The sequence below is a fragment of the Protomyctophum parallelum genome, assembly GCF_964188405.1.
Source record: "Protomyctophum parallelum genome assembly, chromosome: 23".
Taxonomy (NCBI): Eukaryota; Metazoa; Chordata; class Actinopteri; order Myctophiformes; family Myctophidae; genus Protomyctophum; species Protomyctophum parallelum.
Genome location: NC_139715.1, coordinates 9,693,010 through 9,707,458, shown reverse-complemented (window position 1 = coordinate 9,707,458; position 14,449 = coordinate 9,693,010). Strand labels below are relative to the sequence as shown.

Below are 14,449 nucleotides of genomic sequence, written 5' to 3'. Positions count from 1 at the left end.
AACACCATGGGCACATCAGAAGGCAAATTGCAAGAGTAGGCTACAGCTGGGCCGGCTCTCTAATCCAATGAATAACTTATTTTATAAAGTGATCAAATCATAAATAAAAGTAGATAGATCCCTTGGCTTAATCTCAATTTGGCACTGAGTCTTTCCATTGGAAGTACTCTATACTTTTTTGGTGAATCCAATTGAACAAAATGCATTTTCTGCAGAGAAGCAGATTATAGGTGATTATATGGTGAGTCCATCTCATCCAAAGCCCCGTTACACTGTGGTGTCCCTCAGGGCTCTATTCTTGGCCCTATCCTCTTCTCCCTGTACATGCTCCCACTTGGCAACATCATACGGAAACACAACCTCAATTTTCACTGCTATGCCGACGATACCCAGCTTTACCTTCCCATCAACCCTCATGACACCTCCAGCATAGCCACACTGCATTCATGCCTAGCCGACATAAAGGCTTGGATGACAATAACCTTCCTCCAACTAAATGAATCAAAAACTGAAGTATTAATATTTGGCCCACCATCTGACAGAGCACTTCTCGAAATTAGCCTCGGCTCCCTACGTCCCAATATAAAATCCACAGCCAGAAACCTGGGTGTCTTTCTGGATTCCGACCTCTCCCTGGACGGCCACGTAACAAAAGTTGTCCAGTCTTCATTTTTTCACCTCAGAAACATTGCAAAAATCAAACCCTTTCTCTCCCGCCCCGACCTCACTAAAGTTATCCACGCTTTCATTTACTCCCGTGTAGATAACTGTAATTCCCTATACTCCTGCCTCTCAAAAAAAATCCATCAACCGGTTACAACTCATTCAAAATGCTGCAGCTCGCCTCCTATAATGCTCCAAAAAATACAATCACATCACCCCTATCCTGGCCACCCTACATTGGCTGCCTGTCTCACACAGAATACATTTAAAAATACTGTTATTCACCTTTAAAGCTAGATCCGGACTCGCCCCCTCCTACATATCTGACTTACTCGTCCCCTACGAGCCAGCCCGTGACCTACGGTCATCCGGCACGGCCCTTCTTTAAAAAAAATCAGGCTGCAAAAAAACTGTAGGCGACCGGGCATTCGCTATCCGCGCACCGACTCTCTGGAATGCCTTGCCCCTAGAGATCAGGCTTGCCGAGTCTGTGCCCCCTTTTAAATCACTCCTTAAAACTCACTTCTACAAATCTGCATTCAACCCCCTACCCATGTGATTTGTGATTTTATTGATTTCTTGTTATTATTGTCATGTATTTTATTCTATTGTGTGTTCTCCTTGCTATGTTTTTATATATGTTTCTCTGTAAAAGCACTTTGTGACTTGTTCTTAAAAGGTGCTATACAAATACAGCTTTATTATTATTATTATTATTATAGTTTAGCTCTTCTAGGATCTATAGTAGGTCTACCCCAAATTTTGATGGCAGCCCTATTAGTTGGGTCGTTTACTGCAGTTCCGTGACTGCGGAGAGCAAAGGTCCGTTTCTCAATGGATTTATCATCTAGGAGGGTTATTAAACAAATTGAGCCCTTGCATGTACCTCGCAAAAATGCGGGGAAAATTCATGAGAGCCCCAAATCCATATGGCCACCATCAGACACCTGTAGGCACAATAAGGCAAAATTAGAGCATTAGAGCACATTTGGGCAAGTAGCTATGGCTTTTTAGCCCAAGGAGTGTTTTTTGTGCAAAACTAATGCTTGGAATGGATTCAGAATGATGAAACCCCCCTACTTTGACACATCACATATTTTTACTACTACTGAAAGCAGAATGAATTTTAGGTAATTTTGCCTTATTGTGCCTTAACAGGTTTTTGATGGTGGCCATTTCCCCACATTCTTGCGAGGTACATAGGGCCTCAATTTGTTTAATAACCCTCCTAGATGACAAATCCATTGAGAAACGGACCTTTGCTCTCCGCTGTCATGGAATTGCAGTAAACGACCCAACTATATTGCCCAGGATCTTTACAGATTGTAGACTTCATATTGAACTCAATTCCTTTGTCACAGAAGACCAGAGCTTGCCAATCTTGGGACATTACATTTCCCAGAAACAGTACCGGCACGTACCAACCACTTTTTTGCATTCATTGCACAATGGGGAAAGTAACTCTTGTACATTTAAGTACTATGCCTAAGTACAATTTTGTAAATAGTAAAAGGGCCATTTTATGACCTCGGTCAAAGGCCACTGCAGTGCCTGTTTATTTTTGCTGAGGCACTGTGCAGAAATATGAGTTCATAATATAATTTACGAATGAGTAAGACAAGTTGAAAGGAAATCTACAACGTGTCTTTTGTTTATTTCGTAGGTCGTTGTCTCTGTGTGCCGACTTATGTCTGCCCACGTCCTTAAAGCACAAAGGAACGACTCCTGGAATGTATTTGATAAATAAACAGTTTTTTCTATATACTCACACGGAGTCACAGAGACAATGGGCTGTGTGGCACAGAGTTGTAACAATGAGATCGTAATAAAGCTTGCTTTCTAACAACTGTCTATCTTTGCCCAGACAAGCTTTTTGTTGTTTGTACATATCCATGAGCTGCAATGTCATCATTAGACTCATGAAATGAGAGGGGATTTCATTGATTTAAATCCAGGTGTGAGTCAGATGGATAATCTAACCTTGACCTGTGCGTTTAACAATGCAACAGACTGACTATTGAAAGAAGTAAAGGAAGTCTAGCATTATGGTGAGTTTTATGCATATGTAATTAGCCTGGCTTTGGGCAGACAAAAGCCTCCTCCTCAGTATGAGTGAATCCACATTATCACTACCAGTCTGGCCAAAACCAGACTAATATGAAATGTGTCAAGCTTGGATATGAACTGAAAATAACTTTTCCACATTATTCCACATATTAATGATTAATAGCACACTATATCAGTAAACACCTTGACGTATCCTATTGTATTTCTCTCCCAAGCTTCTCCCATTTCTCACTTTGTAGATTGTGAGAAGAATTACCTACAGTACAATAGATTACATTTCCAAAACAGGGGACTGCATGTTTCCATGCAGGTCATGAACCCTGTGTGTGTGTGTGTGTGTGTGTGTGTGTGTGTGTGTGTGTGTGTGTGTGCAGGGCTCCCCCTCTGAAGTTATATCCAACCTCACAGACGTCTCTTCAGATAATCTGAACTAGCGAGAGGAGGCTATCTCTCAGTATACAGTATATTAGTCTCTAAATACGTCATTTAATTATAGGCCTATGCCTATCCACTTTACTTGATTTGCAAAAGGCTGAACGTGCTTGACTGCCAAAGTTATTAACTATTAATTTTCATTGCATTGCCAGCATCTTGATAATTCAATGGACAGCCTATGTTCCAAAAGTAATCTCACAGCCGGTCACATCCAGAGCCATAAGACAGTTACGCAAACTCTGTTCACTTCATGGGGCCAGTCCAATGGCGGCTCTTCTACATAGACTTCTATTGAATTTCTACTTTGAAAAACAAATCAGAAAACCACTCGATTTCTCCTTTTCTTGTCGATCAGTGTCAGGTGGATTAAAGGAAATGCCTCTATGTATATGTAAGTTGTAAGTTGAGTATCGGTATACTGTGGTTACTTTGCGTATGCCCCGTTTGATGCGTATGTATCGTAGCAGCATATGACGTCAGGGTATAACTGGTACAACTAGCTCTCAATGATGACGTAATAAAGATGTGGATTAAAGGACCCAATGCCAGGGTGTAATTGGTTTTCGATGGTGACGTAATGACGATATGTTTTAGTGTCGGGAGGATTAAAGGTAATGCCCCTATGTATACATGTATGTAATCTGACACCACTGCCATATCAAGCACAAGTTGTCATTACATAATCAAACGGCGAAATACGAAAACGAAAACTATTACTTGCGCGCTCTGCTTGCGCAAGTGATAATAAAGAAAGGCAGTGTCACTCAGTGCTTGCTGAGGTACTGCTGGGACTTGAACCCAGGGTCTCCTGTTTACGAAACAGGCGCTTTAACCATCTAAGCCACAGTACCTAAATGAAAGCCTGATGTTAGAGATAGAAGTGATACTCTGATAAAGAAAATGAATCATTAAAGTTCTAAACAAATTAATATTTCAACTTCCATGCTGTATTTTACATTATGGAAACAAAACAAGCAAGGAAACATGTTTCCATTGTGATTGGAAGTGTAGCCAACAGCACAACCTATAGTGGACACATGGAACCTGCAGAGTGCAGTGGATCACAATATTCTGCACATGTGTAGTTGAAGAGGATCTCATCTACATGGATTGAAATGATCAGTGCCTCATAGTTTGGCTAACACTTGGAAACAAAATAAGAAAGGAGACATATTTCCATTGTGATTGGAATTGTAGCCAATAGCACAACCTAGTGGACACATGGAACCTGTAGAGTGCAGTGCATCTCACATTTGAGTACATTAATGTAGATGAAGACAAACAACCTCAACTACAGGATAAAAAGAGAAGGATCCGGAAACACAAAGTAAAAAAAATGAGGAACGCCTTTATTGAATTAAAAGGCAACTGCCAACATGTTTCGACCTAACAGGTCTTCATCAGGGCAAGAATGAAGGACAACATCAAACATACTCATTATATAGCAACAGGACACACAACTTTGCAATGACATAATTGACAGTGTCAGAGGCACGCGAGTGCCCATTGGTTAATACAGCCGTAATAACATGGACATGCCATTAGGCACTCAATCAACAACTGACGCCACACATGTGTGTGACAGCCAAAATATTCAACGAAAGGAAAAGGACACAATAATAATAAACAGTAAACAAAGTAGAAAACGAAAAAACTAAAGAAAACACATCAAATCAATATGTTCATTAAGACCAGGAGGGGTGAGAGCGTCTAAAGAATGAATCCAAAAGGTTTCCCGTTGATTCAATTTCCTTAGGCGGTCGCCACCTCTTGGAAAAGGTTTGATGTGTTCTATACCTGTAATTCTCAAGAGTGTGTCATTGTTGTTATGGCATTGGCTGAAATGTCTAGCAATAGGATAATTGATATTATTAATACGATATTTGTGTTCAGCCAATCTATCTCTGAGGCGGCGCTTTGTCCTGCCAATATAAAAAATGTTAGGACAGGTACATGTCAAACGATATATTACGCGAGTAGTATTGCAATTGATAAAATCGTTAATCTTATAGGTTTTCTGTGTTTTGAAATCTATAAATGATTTAGTCTGTGAGACACTGGAGCAGTGGGGGCAACACATGCATTTGAACATACCTAATTGTTTGTTAAGCCAGGTCTGCTTTTTAATAGGTGGAAGGTAGCTGTGCATGAGTTTATCCCTCAGGGTTTTTGTTTTTCTTTTTTAACCTCAACTACAGATTGAAATAATGGGTGTCTCATAGTTTGCCCAACACTTCCGTATCATCAAATGGCAATTGGCCTCCCCTCGATGTGGGGTCTCAAGTCTCATGCTCTACCGACGAAGCTAACCAGGAATAAATACCTGTAGACAGCTGCATTCTTTTACCAAATGAATATGTGAAAAAATAAGTTTACATGGAAGATTGCAATGGCCCATAATATCAAGAGGTTTATGACAGAAAAACTATTGTGAATAATAAAGAAGGTCAATGTCACTCAGTGCTTGCTGAGGTACTGGTGGGATTTGAACCCAGGGTCTCCTGTTTACAAGACAGGTGCTTTCACCAGATAAACCACAGGTAGAAGAAGGGATGCTCTGTTCAAGTAAATGACTCAACAACAAATTCATATTTCAACTTTCATGCTATATTTTCCATATGGAAACAAAACAAGAAAGGAAACATATTTCCATTGTGATTGGAAGTGTAGCCAACAGCATATGCTAGTGGACACATGGAACCTGTCTCATGCTCTAGTCTACCGACTGAGCTAACCAGGCATAAATGTCTATTGGATTTCGCCCTTGCTGTATAAATGCCTGTTACACAGCTGCATTCTTTCACCAGATGAATACATGAAAGATTGCAATGGTCCATAATATCAAGAGGTTTATGCCAGAAATACTTTGTGAAAGAAGGACAATGTCACTGAGTGCTTGCTGAGGTACTGCTGGGATTTGAACCACCGCCACCGCTCCAGCCCTTCCCTCTGTTTTTACTCACCACCGTTCAACATTATTTCAGCTCCGGTGGTCACCTCACCACCGAAAATCCAGACTATGAATAGGCTTTAAGACACCATACCTGAATGAACGCCTGATGGTAAAAAGAAAAACGAAGTGATGCTCTGGTGAATGACATTAAAGTTCTAAACAATATATTTGACATAATGGAAACAAAAAAAGAAAGGAGACATGGTTCTAACCTAAGTAACCAGCACTAGAACTTTGAGCTATTTTATATTCCAGCCTTGTCCGTGTATCTGTCTCTCTTTGTCTATCTCTGTAGTATATGCCCAAATATGGCCGGAGATGACTAACGTCACAGTATGTACTGATGTCATACATGTGTGACATCATAGCCTGGTCTCCAAGGCCTCTTATAATGAGTTCTGCAGTGAGTTTTACTGCACGTATGTTGTGTGGTAGGCCTTGATGGCATGTCAGGCTGCAATCTATTCCATTCTTGTCTGCTCCTGGTCCCTGCCCTGGTCCTGCTGGTGGTGAGTGTGTGCCTCTGGCTGCAGATCAGAAGGACCATACGTCAGGCACGGGACGGTGGCTGTCCCACAGTGGCCTTCTTTCACCCCTACTGCAATGCCGGTGGCGGAGGAGAGAGGGTTCTCTGGTGCGCCATCAGGGCTCTCCAGAACAGATACGCCAACATCAAATTTGTGGTGTACACTGGGGACCGTGGCGTGACGGGCCAGCAAATAATAGACAGAGCCCGGGATCGGTTCAACATTGCTCTTCCCCGACCGGTACACTTCGTGTTCCTGAAGTACCGTGCGCTGGTGGAGCCGGGTCTGTTCCCCCGCTTCACCCTGCTGTGCCAGAGCATCGGCTCCATGTTCCTGGGATGGGAGGCCCTGACAGAGTTAGTCCCTGACATCTACATTGACTCAATGGGCTACGCCTTCACCCTGCCCCTGTTCCGCTACCTGGCGGGCTGCAGCACTGTGAGTTACGTCCACTACCCCACCATCAGCACGGACATGCTGTCTGTGGTCAGAGAGAGGAACCCCAGGTTCAACAACGCAGACTACATCTCTAACAACCGGTTCTTGAGCGCAGTCAAGGTGGTGTATTACTGCCTGTTCGGCCTGCTCTATGGCATGGCAGGCTCATGCTGCGACGTCATCATGGTCAACTCGTCCTGGACGCTGGGACACATCGTGGCGCTGTGGCGCTCACCTAACCGCACCAGCGTGGTCTACCCGCCCTGCGATGTCACCGGCTTCCTGGACATCGCCCTGGACGAGGACGTGGACAGAAAGAGACATTCCGTGGTCTCCATCGGCCAGTTCAGACCGGAGAAGGACCACCGGCTTCAGGTCCAGGCGTTCAAGAGGCTGGTGGACCGCAGAGGGGAGGAGGGGCTCAGGCTGGTGCTGGTCGGTGGATGCAGGAACCAGGAGGACGAGGATAGGGTGCTGATGCTCAGGCGGCTGTGCCAGGAGCTAGGTGTAGCCCACAGCGTGGAGTTTAAAGTCAACGTAACCTTTGAGGAGCTGAAGAGAGAGCTCATGGAAGCCACCATTGGCCTGCACACCATGTGGAACGAACACTTCGGCATCGGCGTGGTGGAGTGTATGGCTGCGGGGAAGATCATCCTGGCCCACAGGTCCGGCGGGCCCAAGCTGGACATTGTGGTACCATTCGAGGGGGGTCAGACGGGCTTTCTGGCTGAAAATGAGGACGACTATACAGACGCCATGGACAGGATCCTCACCCTGCCTCCTGCCGCCAAGCTGCAGATCAGACGCAGTGCTCGCCAGTCTGTGGCTCGTTTTTCTGACCAGGAGTTTGAAGCCTGCTTCCTGGCAGCCATGGAGCCACTAATGGGAACACTGGCACGGTGAGAGGACAAGTGCCTGTGTGCTCTATTAATATTAATTAATTTAGTTATGTACAAATATATTAAATGACATATTCTCCCTCAATCGGCAGATTTTTGTTGGGTTACATACATGCCCATATAACCATTTTAAAATAATAGATGTGAAGGCTGTGTAAGAACTCTGATCATCGAGTGTTGGTTTAGCCAGCACTGCCCTCCATTCTGTACTTTAAACTTTGAGGGACTCCAATGCAAGGCTTTTGAGTATTACATCATGTGGCAGTCTATGGACCTTTTGTTTGTTTAGAGTACTTATGACGTACATTGTTTGCCAGCTAAGTCTATGGATTTTTATATTTGTTTAGTGCACTAAATGATTATGTAAGATGCCATGTGCGGCCACACCTCACTTCACACTTTTCATAAATGAATGCCCTCTATTTTATACTTAATTTGATGACATGTGCGAATTAGCAAACATAGCCAATCAATCTACTCAATGTGTTATGTGAGCTTGCGGCTCTAACCATAACCTCAGTCAAATTAAAGGTAACCTTAACCGTCCATAACCATAACCTCAATAAAACTAAACGTCTGTACTGTATGTCATTGCCACGAGAGATAACTTGTGGAAATGTGGCCACGCAATTTACAAATCTTCATATGGTACAGTAAGCAGCATGCCATGAAAAAGGAAGTTGCACTGGAACCCATTTAACCCAGAGGTCGATGGATCGAAACCATCCTCTGCTATTGTAACGCCCAGGGATTCAAACTCCAGCCGCCCACGTGAAAATCCAACGTCTTAACCACTGGACCAAAGGGATAACCCTATGCACAAGGGGAGATATTAGACTTGTGCAAATACAAGTTTGTCTACTGCAGATCTACAAGCTCGCAACGTTGTGATGGGACACATTGTAGCTCTGCTTTTAGTTTGCCGTAAATGTTGCCAATTTTCTTCAAATGTTTGCCAGTTATGATTTAAGTCAACTTTAAAGTTAGTCGTATACATCTACAGTAGTTTTTTTGAGTGGTGCAACCACTCCCTTACAGAGCTGTGTGTGTGGCTGGGTGGCTGGCTGGGTGGGTCTGAGCACGAAAACAGCATGGCTGTTTTTCACCACATGCACATATTAACTGTATATATGATGATGGGACCCCCATACGATAACTCTGTCATTTCTCAAACGTTTTGGACGTGGGGCGGCCCCTGGCTGTGGGCATGTGTGTCTGGAACTTCTGGGGATCCCCCGGGGACCACCAGAGACCCCCACATGGTAACTCTCTCATTTCTCTACCATTTTGGACGTGGCGCGGCTTGCCGGTACCGGGGCGGCACCCTGGCCGCGGGCCTGTGGGTCTGGAACTTCCGGGGATCCCACACGGAGTTGCACCACTCACTTTCTTTTTTTACTTTCAAGGAACCCCATAACTCTGAGTGCGCAAAAATGGAACCAATTGGACCCTTATGGGCCCTTTTGGTGACTAGACTATTTGACATTGAATGTTCTTTTCCCATAAATTAGTCTTGGGGGTCTTGGGGTCGTCTTATACTCGGCACAATACGGTACTTCATAACCTTAATAACGACTGGGTCAAATTTGGCACCAAATGGGGCGAGGTAGAAAAGGAAGGCTGTCAATGCCTATTGGGTCAGTTTTGGCACATGCCATGGTAGGACTGGAAGCACCATCAAGTGGTTTGGAGAATAAATTACATTCATTTGAAAAAGCAGGATGTGGAGACGACAACACATGGCTCTAGGCTGCCAGTGTGTGACGTACTGCCCAATTCTGAGATTAGCTGTGCTAAAATAAAAATACACACCATTTAACTCGATGACTCGATTTGACCTCACCTATTGTCTGAGATATTTGGCAATGTCTGTTTGGGACAAATTTGACCCACCAGGCAACAACGGCTAATAGATTTATGCCATCACAATAAATATTAATAACTGTAATAGTGGAATAGTGGAATTGTGTAATGGTGTAATAGTGCAATAGTGTAATAAGTGCAATAGTGTAATAGTGTAATTAGTGTAATAGTGTAATAAGTGTAATAAGTGCAATAAGTGTAATAGTGTAATAGGTGTAATAGGTGTAATAAGTGCAATAACTGTACTAGTGTAATACGTGTAATATGTGTAATAGTGTAATTAGTGTAATAGGTGTAATAAGTGCAATAACTGTACTAGTGTAATACATGTAATATGTGTAATAGTGTAATTAGTGTAATAGTGTAATAAGTGCAATAGGCGTAATAAGTGCAATAACTGTACTAGTGTAATACGTGTAATATGTGTAATAGTGTAATTAGTGTAATAGGTGTAATAAGTGCAATAACTGTACTAGTGTAATACATGTAATATGTGTAATAGTGTAATTAGTGTAATAGTGTAATAAGTGCAATAGGCGTAATAAGTGCAATAACTGTACTAGTGTAATACGTGTAATATGTGTAATAGTGTAATTAGTGTAATTAGTGTAATAGTGTAATAAGTGTAATAGTGTAATAGGTGTAATAAGTGCAATAAGTGTACTAGTGTAATACGTGTAATATGTGCAATAAGTGTAATACATGTAATATGTGTAATAAGTGTAATAGTGTAATAGTGTAAATAGTGTAATAGTGTAATAAATCTAATAGCCTAGGCAACAAGGGCTAATAGATTCATGCCATCACAATAATAGATATTAATAACTGTAATAGCGGAATAGTGTAATACGCGTAATGGTGTAATAGTGTAATAAGTGCAATAGTTCAATAGTGTAATAAGTGCAATAGTGTAATAGTGTAATAAGTGCAATAAGTGTAATAGTGTAATAACTATAATAGCCTACTGTGACAAATTTGGCACATAACTACATTTATATCTATATGTAGAAAATTCAAATTTAGTATCTCAACTTATTATAGTATCTGATTGATGGCAGAAACATAAATAAACAATTTTTTCATCATTAGAAATTAATTCCGTCCAAAAGTATAATTATAAACATTTATAGCAAGTGTTACATTATGTAAGAATCGTTCAGCACTAGGCTTGGCTATCCAATTCATTTTTGTTATTGTCTATGTTTTGTTTTTCATGAAAGAAAATGAGAATCGTGATCTCATTCTTGTGGAAGAAAATCAAGATTCACGTTTGAGCAAGAATGGTGCAGCACTAGCCTGAAGGGTGACATTCTTAATTGTGGCTGTGGTTGGGGACTCTGCACTTGTGACCCCGGCCCACGGGGCAGTGCAATACCATGGTCAAACGGCAGGGGGTGCTCTCCTACCACTACTCTAAGCGTGGAATGTGCTCCTCCACACCATCCCCCTCGAGCTGGCTCTGTAGGGAGGGGGAGGGGCATCAGAGCTAAGGAGATGCGGGACAAACATGTGGTCGAGAGAGCTTCTCTGCAGACAGGCACACGCATTATAAAGCCCCGAGATTGAGAGTGGTTCCTTTAGAACAGAGGCTAATACAAATAAATGGTGTCAAGTAAACAAATAGAAATGTATTTAAGTATTTACCGTATATAAAAAATAAAGTAATAAGGAGTTCATCACCCATCACCATTGCATTGGTGGTTCAGTGGTAGAATTCTCGCCTGCCACGCGGGAGGCCCGGGTTCGATTCCCGGCCAATGCATACATTTATTTTCATCACTGCTCTTTTCAATGAACCTTAGAAGCATTATGTTTGCAGAAGACGAGGGGAAACACTCACACATAGGCTATCTATCTTAGTACCTTAATACTTCTAAGGTACAGACAGTATCTGTCTTATAGTACTATCGACTGTATCTTAGTACTTAATCTATCTTAGTATCTTAGATACACATAGTTAAAGGACAACTTTCGTTTTTTTCAACCAAGGTTCATGTTTTAGGTTGTTATTAAAGAAAGTAAAAGATGAGTGTTATTCTTTTTTTCATTTGCTGCTTTCTTTTGTTTTAGGGATTTTAGCTGTATTTGACAGGGGGGCAGGGGCATTCGAGCATGGGGCTAAATATATATTTTTTACACAACATTTTATAACGATTTTATTTATTTATTATTTACTCTAGTCCTACTAGACCCCAAGAAATTATATCTGGCCACAAAAGATCACGGGATCTACTGAATGTGTCAAACTGCATATTGAGCCTATGACACACAGTGTGGCTTCCCTCCAGTAGGCCTTCTTCACATTCAGTAGATCCTGTGATCTTCTGTGGCCAGATGTAATTTCCTGAGGTCTATTAGGACTATAGTAAATAATAAAATAATAAATCGCCGTAATATTTTGTAAATAAATATATATAGTTAGCCCCATGCTCGAATGCCCCCGCCCCTCTGTCGAAAACTGCTAAAATCCCTAAAACGAAAGAAAGCAGCAAATGAAACAAAAAATAACACTCATCTTTTACTTTCTCTAATAACAACCTAAAACATGAACCTTGGTTGAAAAAAACTAAAGTTGTCCTTTAATATCTTTATTTATACTTCACATTTAATACATTAATTACTGTATTACTTTCATGAATGTGGGATGGGAGACTATTCCAAGATCGGGGGCAGCTACAGAGAAAGCCCAGTCACCTAGTCAAGTTTAAGGGACTGATGACCTGAGTGACAGATACAGAGATCTCCATATTGTCATGGAAGGGACACCTACAGATATCTCCATAATGAGCATAAAAAGACATAGACAGACCTCCATATATGGGTATCAAAGTCTTGAGCATCAGAAAGCACAAGTCCAGTCCCAAGTACCGGTAGCTGTTGAGACTTGCACTCCCAACAAATCACCCCATCCCCAATTCCTGAAGTCAGCACCATTGCATTGGTGGTTCAGTGGTAGAATTCTCGCCTGCCACGCGGGAGGCCCGGGTTCGATTCCCGGCCAATGCATGTATTTATTTTCATCACTGATATTGTGCAGTGAGCCTTTGAGGACAGGTAAGGGGGAAACTCCCGCTTAGGGACAGGTCGTACTTTAAAAAGTGTACTCCTGTGATAAAAGTGATAAAAGTTACCCAAATGATAAAAGAAAAGTGGTGCAACTCCATGTGGGGGTGCCCCAGAACATCCAGACCCACAGGAACACGCCCAGGCCGGTTCCGGCGAGCCGCCCCGTGTCTGAAACGGTTGAGAAATGACAGTTACCGTGTGGGGGTCCCCGGGGGGTCCCGAAACATCCAGACTCACAGGATGTTCAGGGGGCCAGGCCGGGCCGGTTCCGGCGAGCCGCCCGCGTCCGAAACGGTCAAAAAATGAGTTACCGCGTGGGGGTCCCCGGAACATCCAGACCCACAGGAATGCGCCCGAAACGGTTGAGAAATGACAGAGTTACCGTGTGGGGGACCCCGGGGGTCCCCGGAACATCCAGACCCACAGGATGTTCAGGGGGCCGGGCCGGTTCCGGCGAGCTGCCCCGTGTTCGAAGCGGTCAAGAAATGACAGTTACCATGTGGGGGTCCGCGGAACATCCAGACCCACAGGATGTTCAGGGGGCCGGGCCGGTTCCGATGAGCCGCCTCGCGTTCCGAAGCGGTTGAGAAATGACAGAGTTATGTTCAGGGGGCCCAGGGGGGCAGGCTGGTTCCGGTGAGCCACCCCGCGTCCGAAACGGTCAAAAAAATAACAGAGTTACCGTGTGGGGGTCCCCGGGGTCCCCCCTGGAACATCAAGACCCACAGGAATGTGTCCAGGGGGCCAGGCCGGTTCCGGCGAGTTACCGTGTGGGGGTCCCTCTACACTGTACTGTACTGTCACACCCGAAATCATCATATATACAGTGTGTGTTAGGCTGCACAACAGTGACACTTGCTATTTTCGTGCTCGGACACAGCCAGCCAGCCAGCCAGCCAGGGACCAAGGGACACAGCCAGAGACACACAAAGCTCCCTAGGAGTGGTTGCACCACTCAAAAAAGATGAACCCTCCCTATGGGTATCAATCACACTGTGTTAACAATCGTCATTGTCTCATTGATTGTTTATTTTATAAATTAAAATTTGTATGACCCTCCATTGGACTCAATCAAAATAAAATTTGCTGACCGAATCCCTTGGACTGAGATTAGAAAGGCATAATTGTAACGAAGGCTTTCACTATCTCCAAATTTGGAGATATCCGACATATATTACTAACCAACATTACAATCTCCATATTTGGCCCGGGCTGACCTACAGCTCCATATATGGAGATGAGAGAGACATCTAGTCTAGTGCTGACATCATGGTAATGCAGAACTACTGTATATGGATATAGACGACTAGCATCATCATCGTGACAAGCATTCAAGCCGACCCTATATAAGGAGTGGTTATTACCCTGGAGGAGATGCAAGCACTAATTTACTACGCTCCTCCTAAAGCCAAAACGGCAGACAATGTCCACTCGGTTTCCCTCCATGTTTCCACGCACAACAGAGTCCCTGTGGTTCGACCCGGATGGGCCCCGTGCCGACGGAACCGAGCTCCAACGGCATGAACAGCAGCACCAAA

General features: G+C 43.2%; 2 protein-coding genes across 2 annotated transcripts in view; one reads left to right on the top strand and one right to left on the bottom strand.

Moving 5' to 3' along the window:
- Nucleotides 1–6,564: 6,564 nt before the first annotated feature.
- On the top strand, nt 6,565–7,986 carry LOC310853881 (GDP-Man:Man(3)GlcNAc(2)-PP-Dol alpha-1,2-mannosyltransferase-like; the record flags this gene model as incomplete). Its single annotated transcript, XM_083758355.1, has 1 exon — nt 6,565–7,986. The coding sequence occupies one exon, from the start codon at nt 6,565–6,567 to the stop codon at nt 7,984–7,986; it is 1,422 nt and encodes a 473-aa protein (XP_083614481.1).
- A 3,171-nt stretch (nt 7,987–11,157) lies between these two features.
- The window catches only part of LOC310853880 (cilia- and flagella-associated protein 47-like), a gene marked incomplete at both ends in the record, with an annotated part of 58,047 nt that continues 54,755 nt past the window's right edge, over nt 11,158–14,449 (bottom strand). The window contains 2 exon segments of the mRNA XM_083758354.1: nt 11,158–11,224; nt 11,226–11,302. Coding sequence (XP_083614480.1) covers nt 11,158–11,224; nt 11,226–11,302 — 144 coding nt within the window.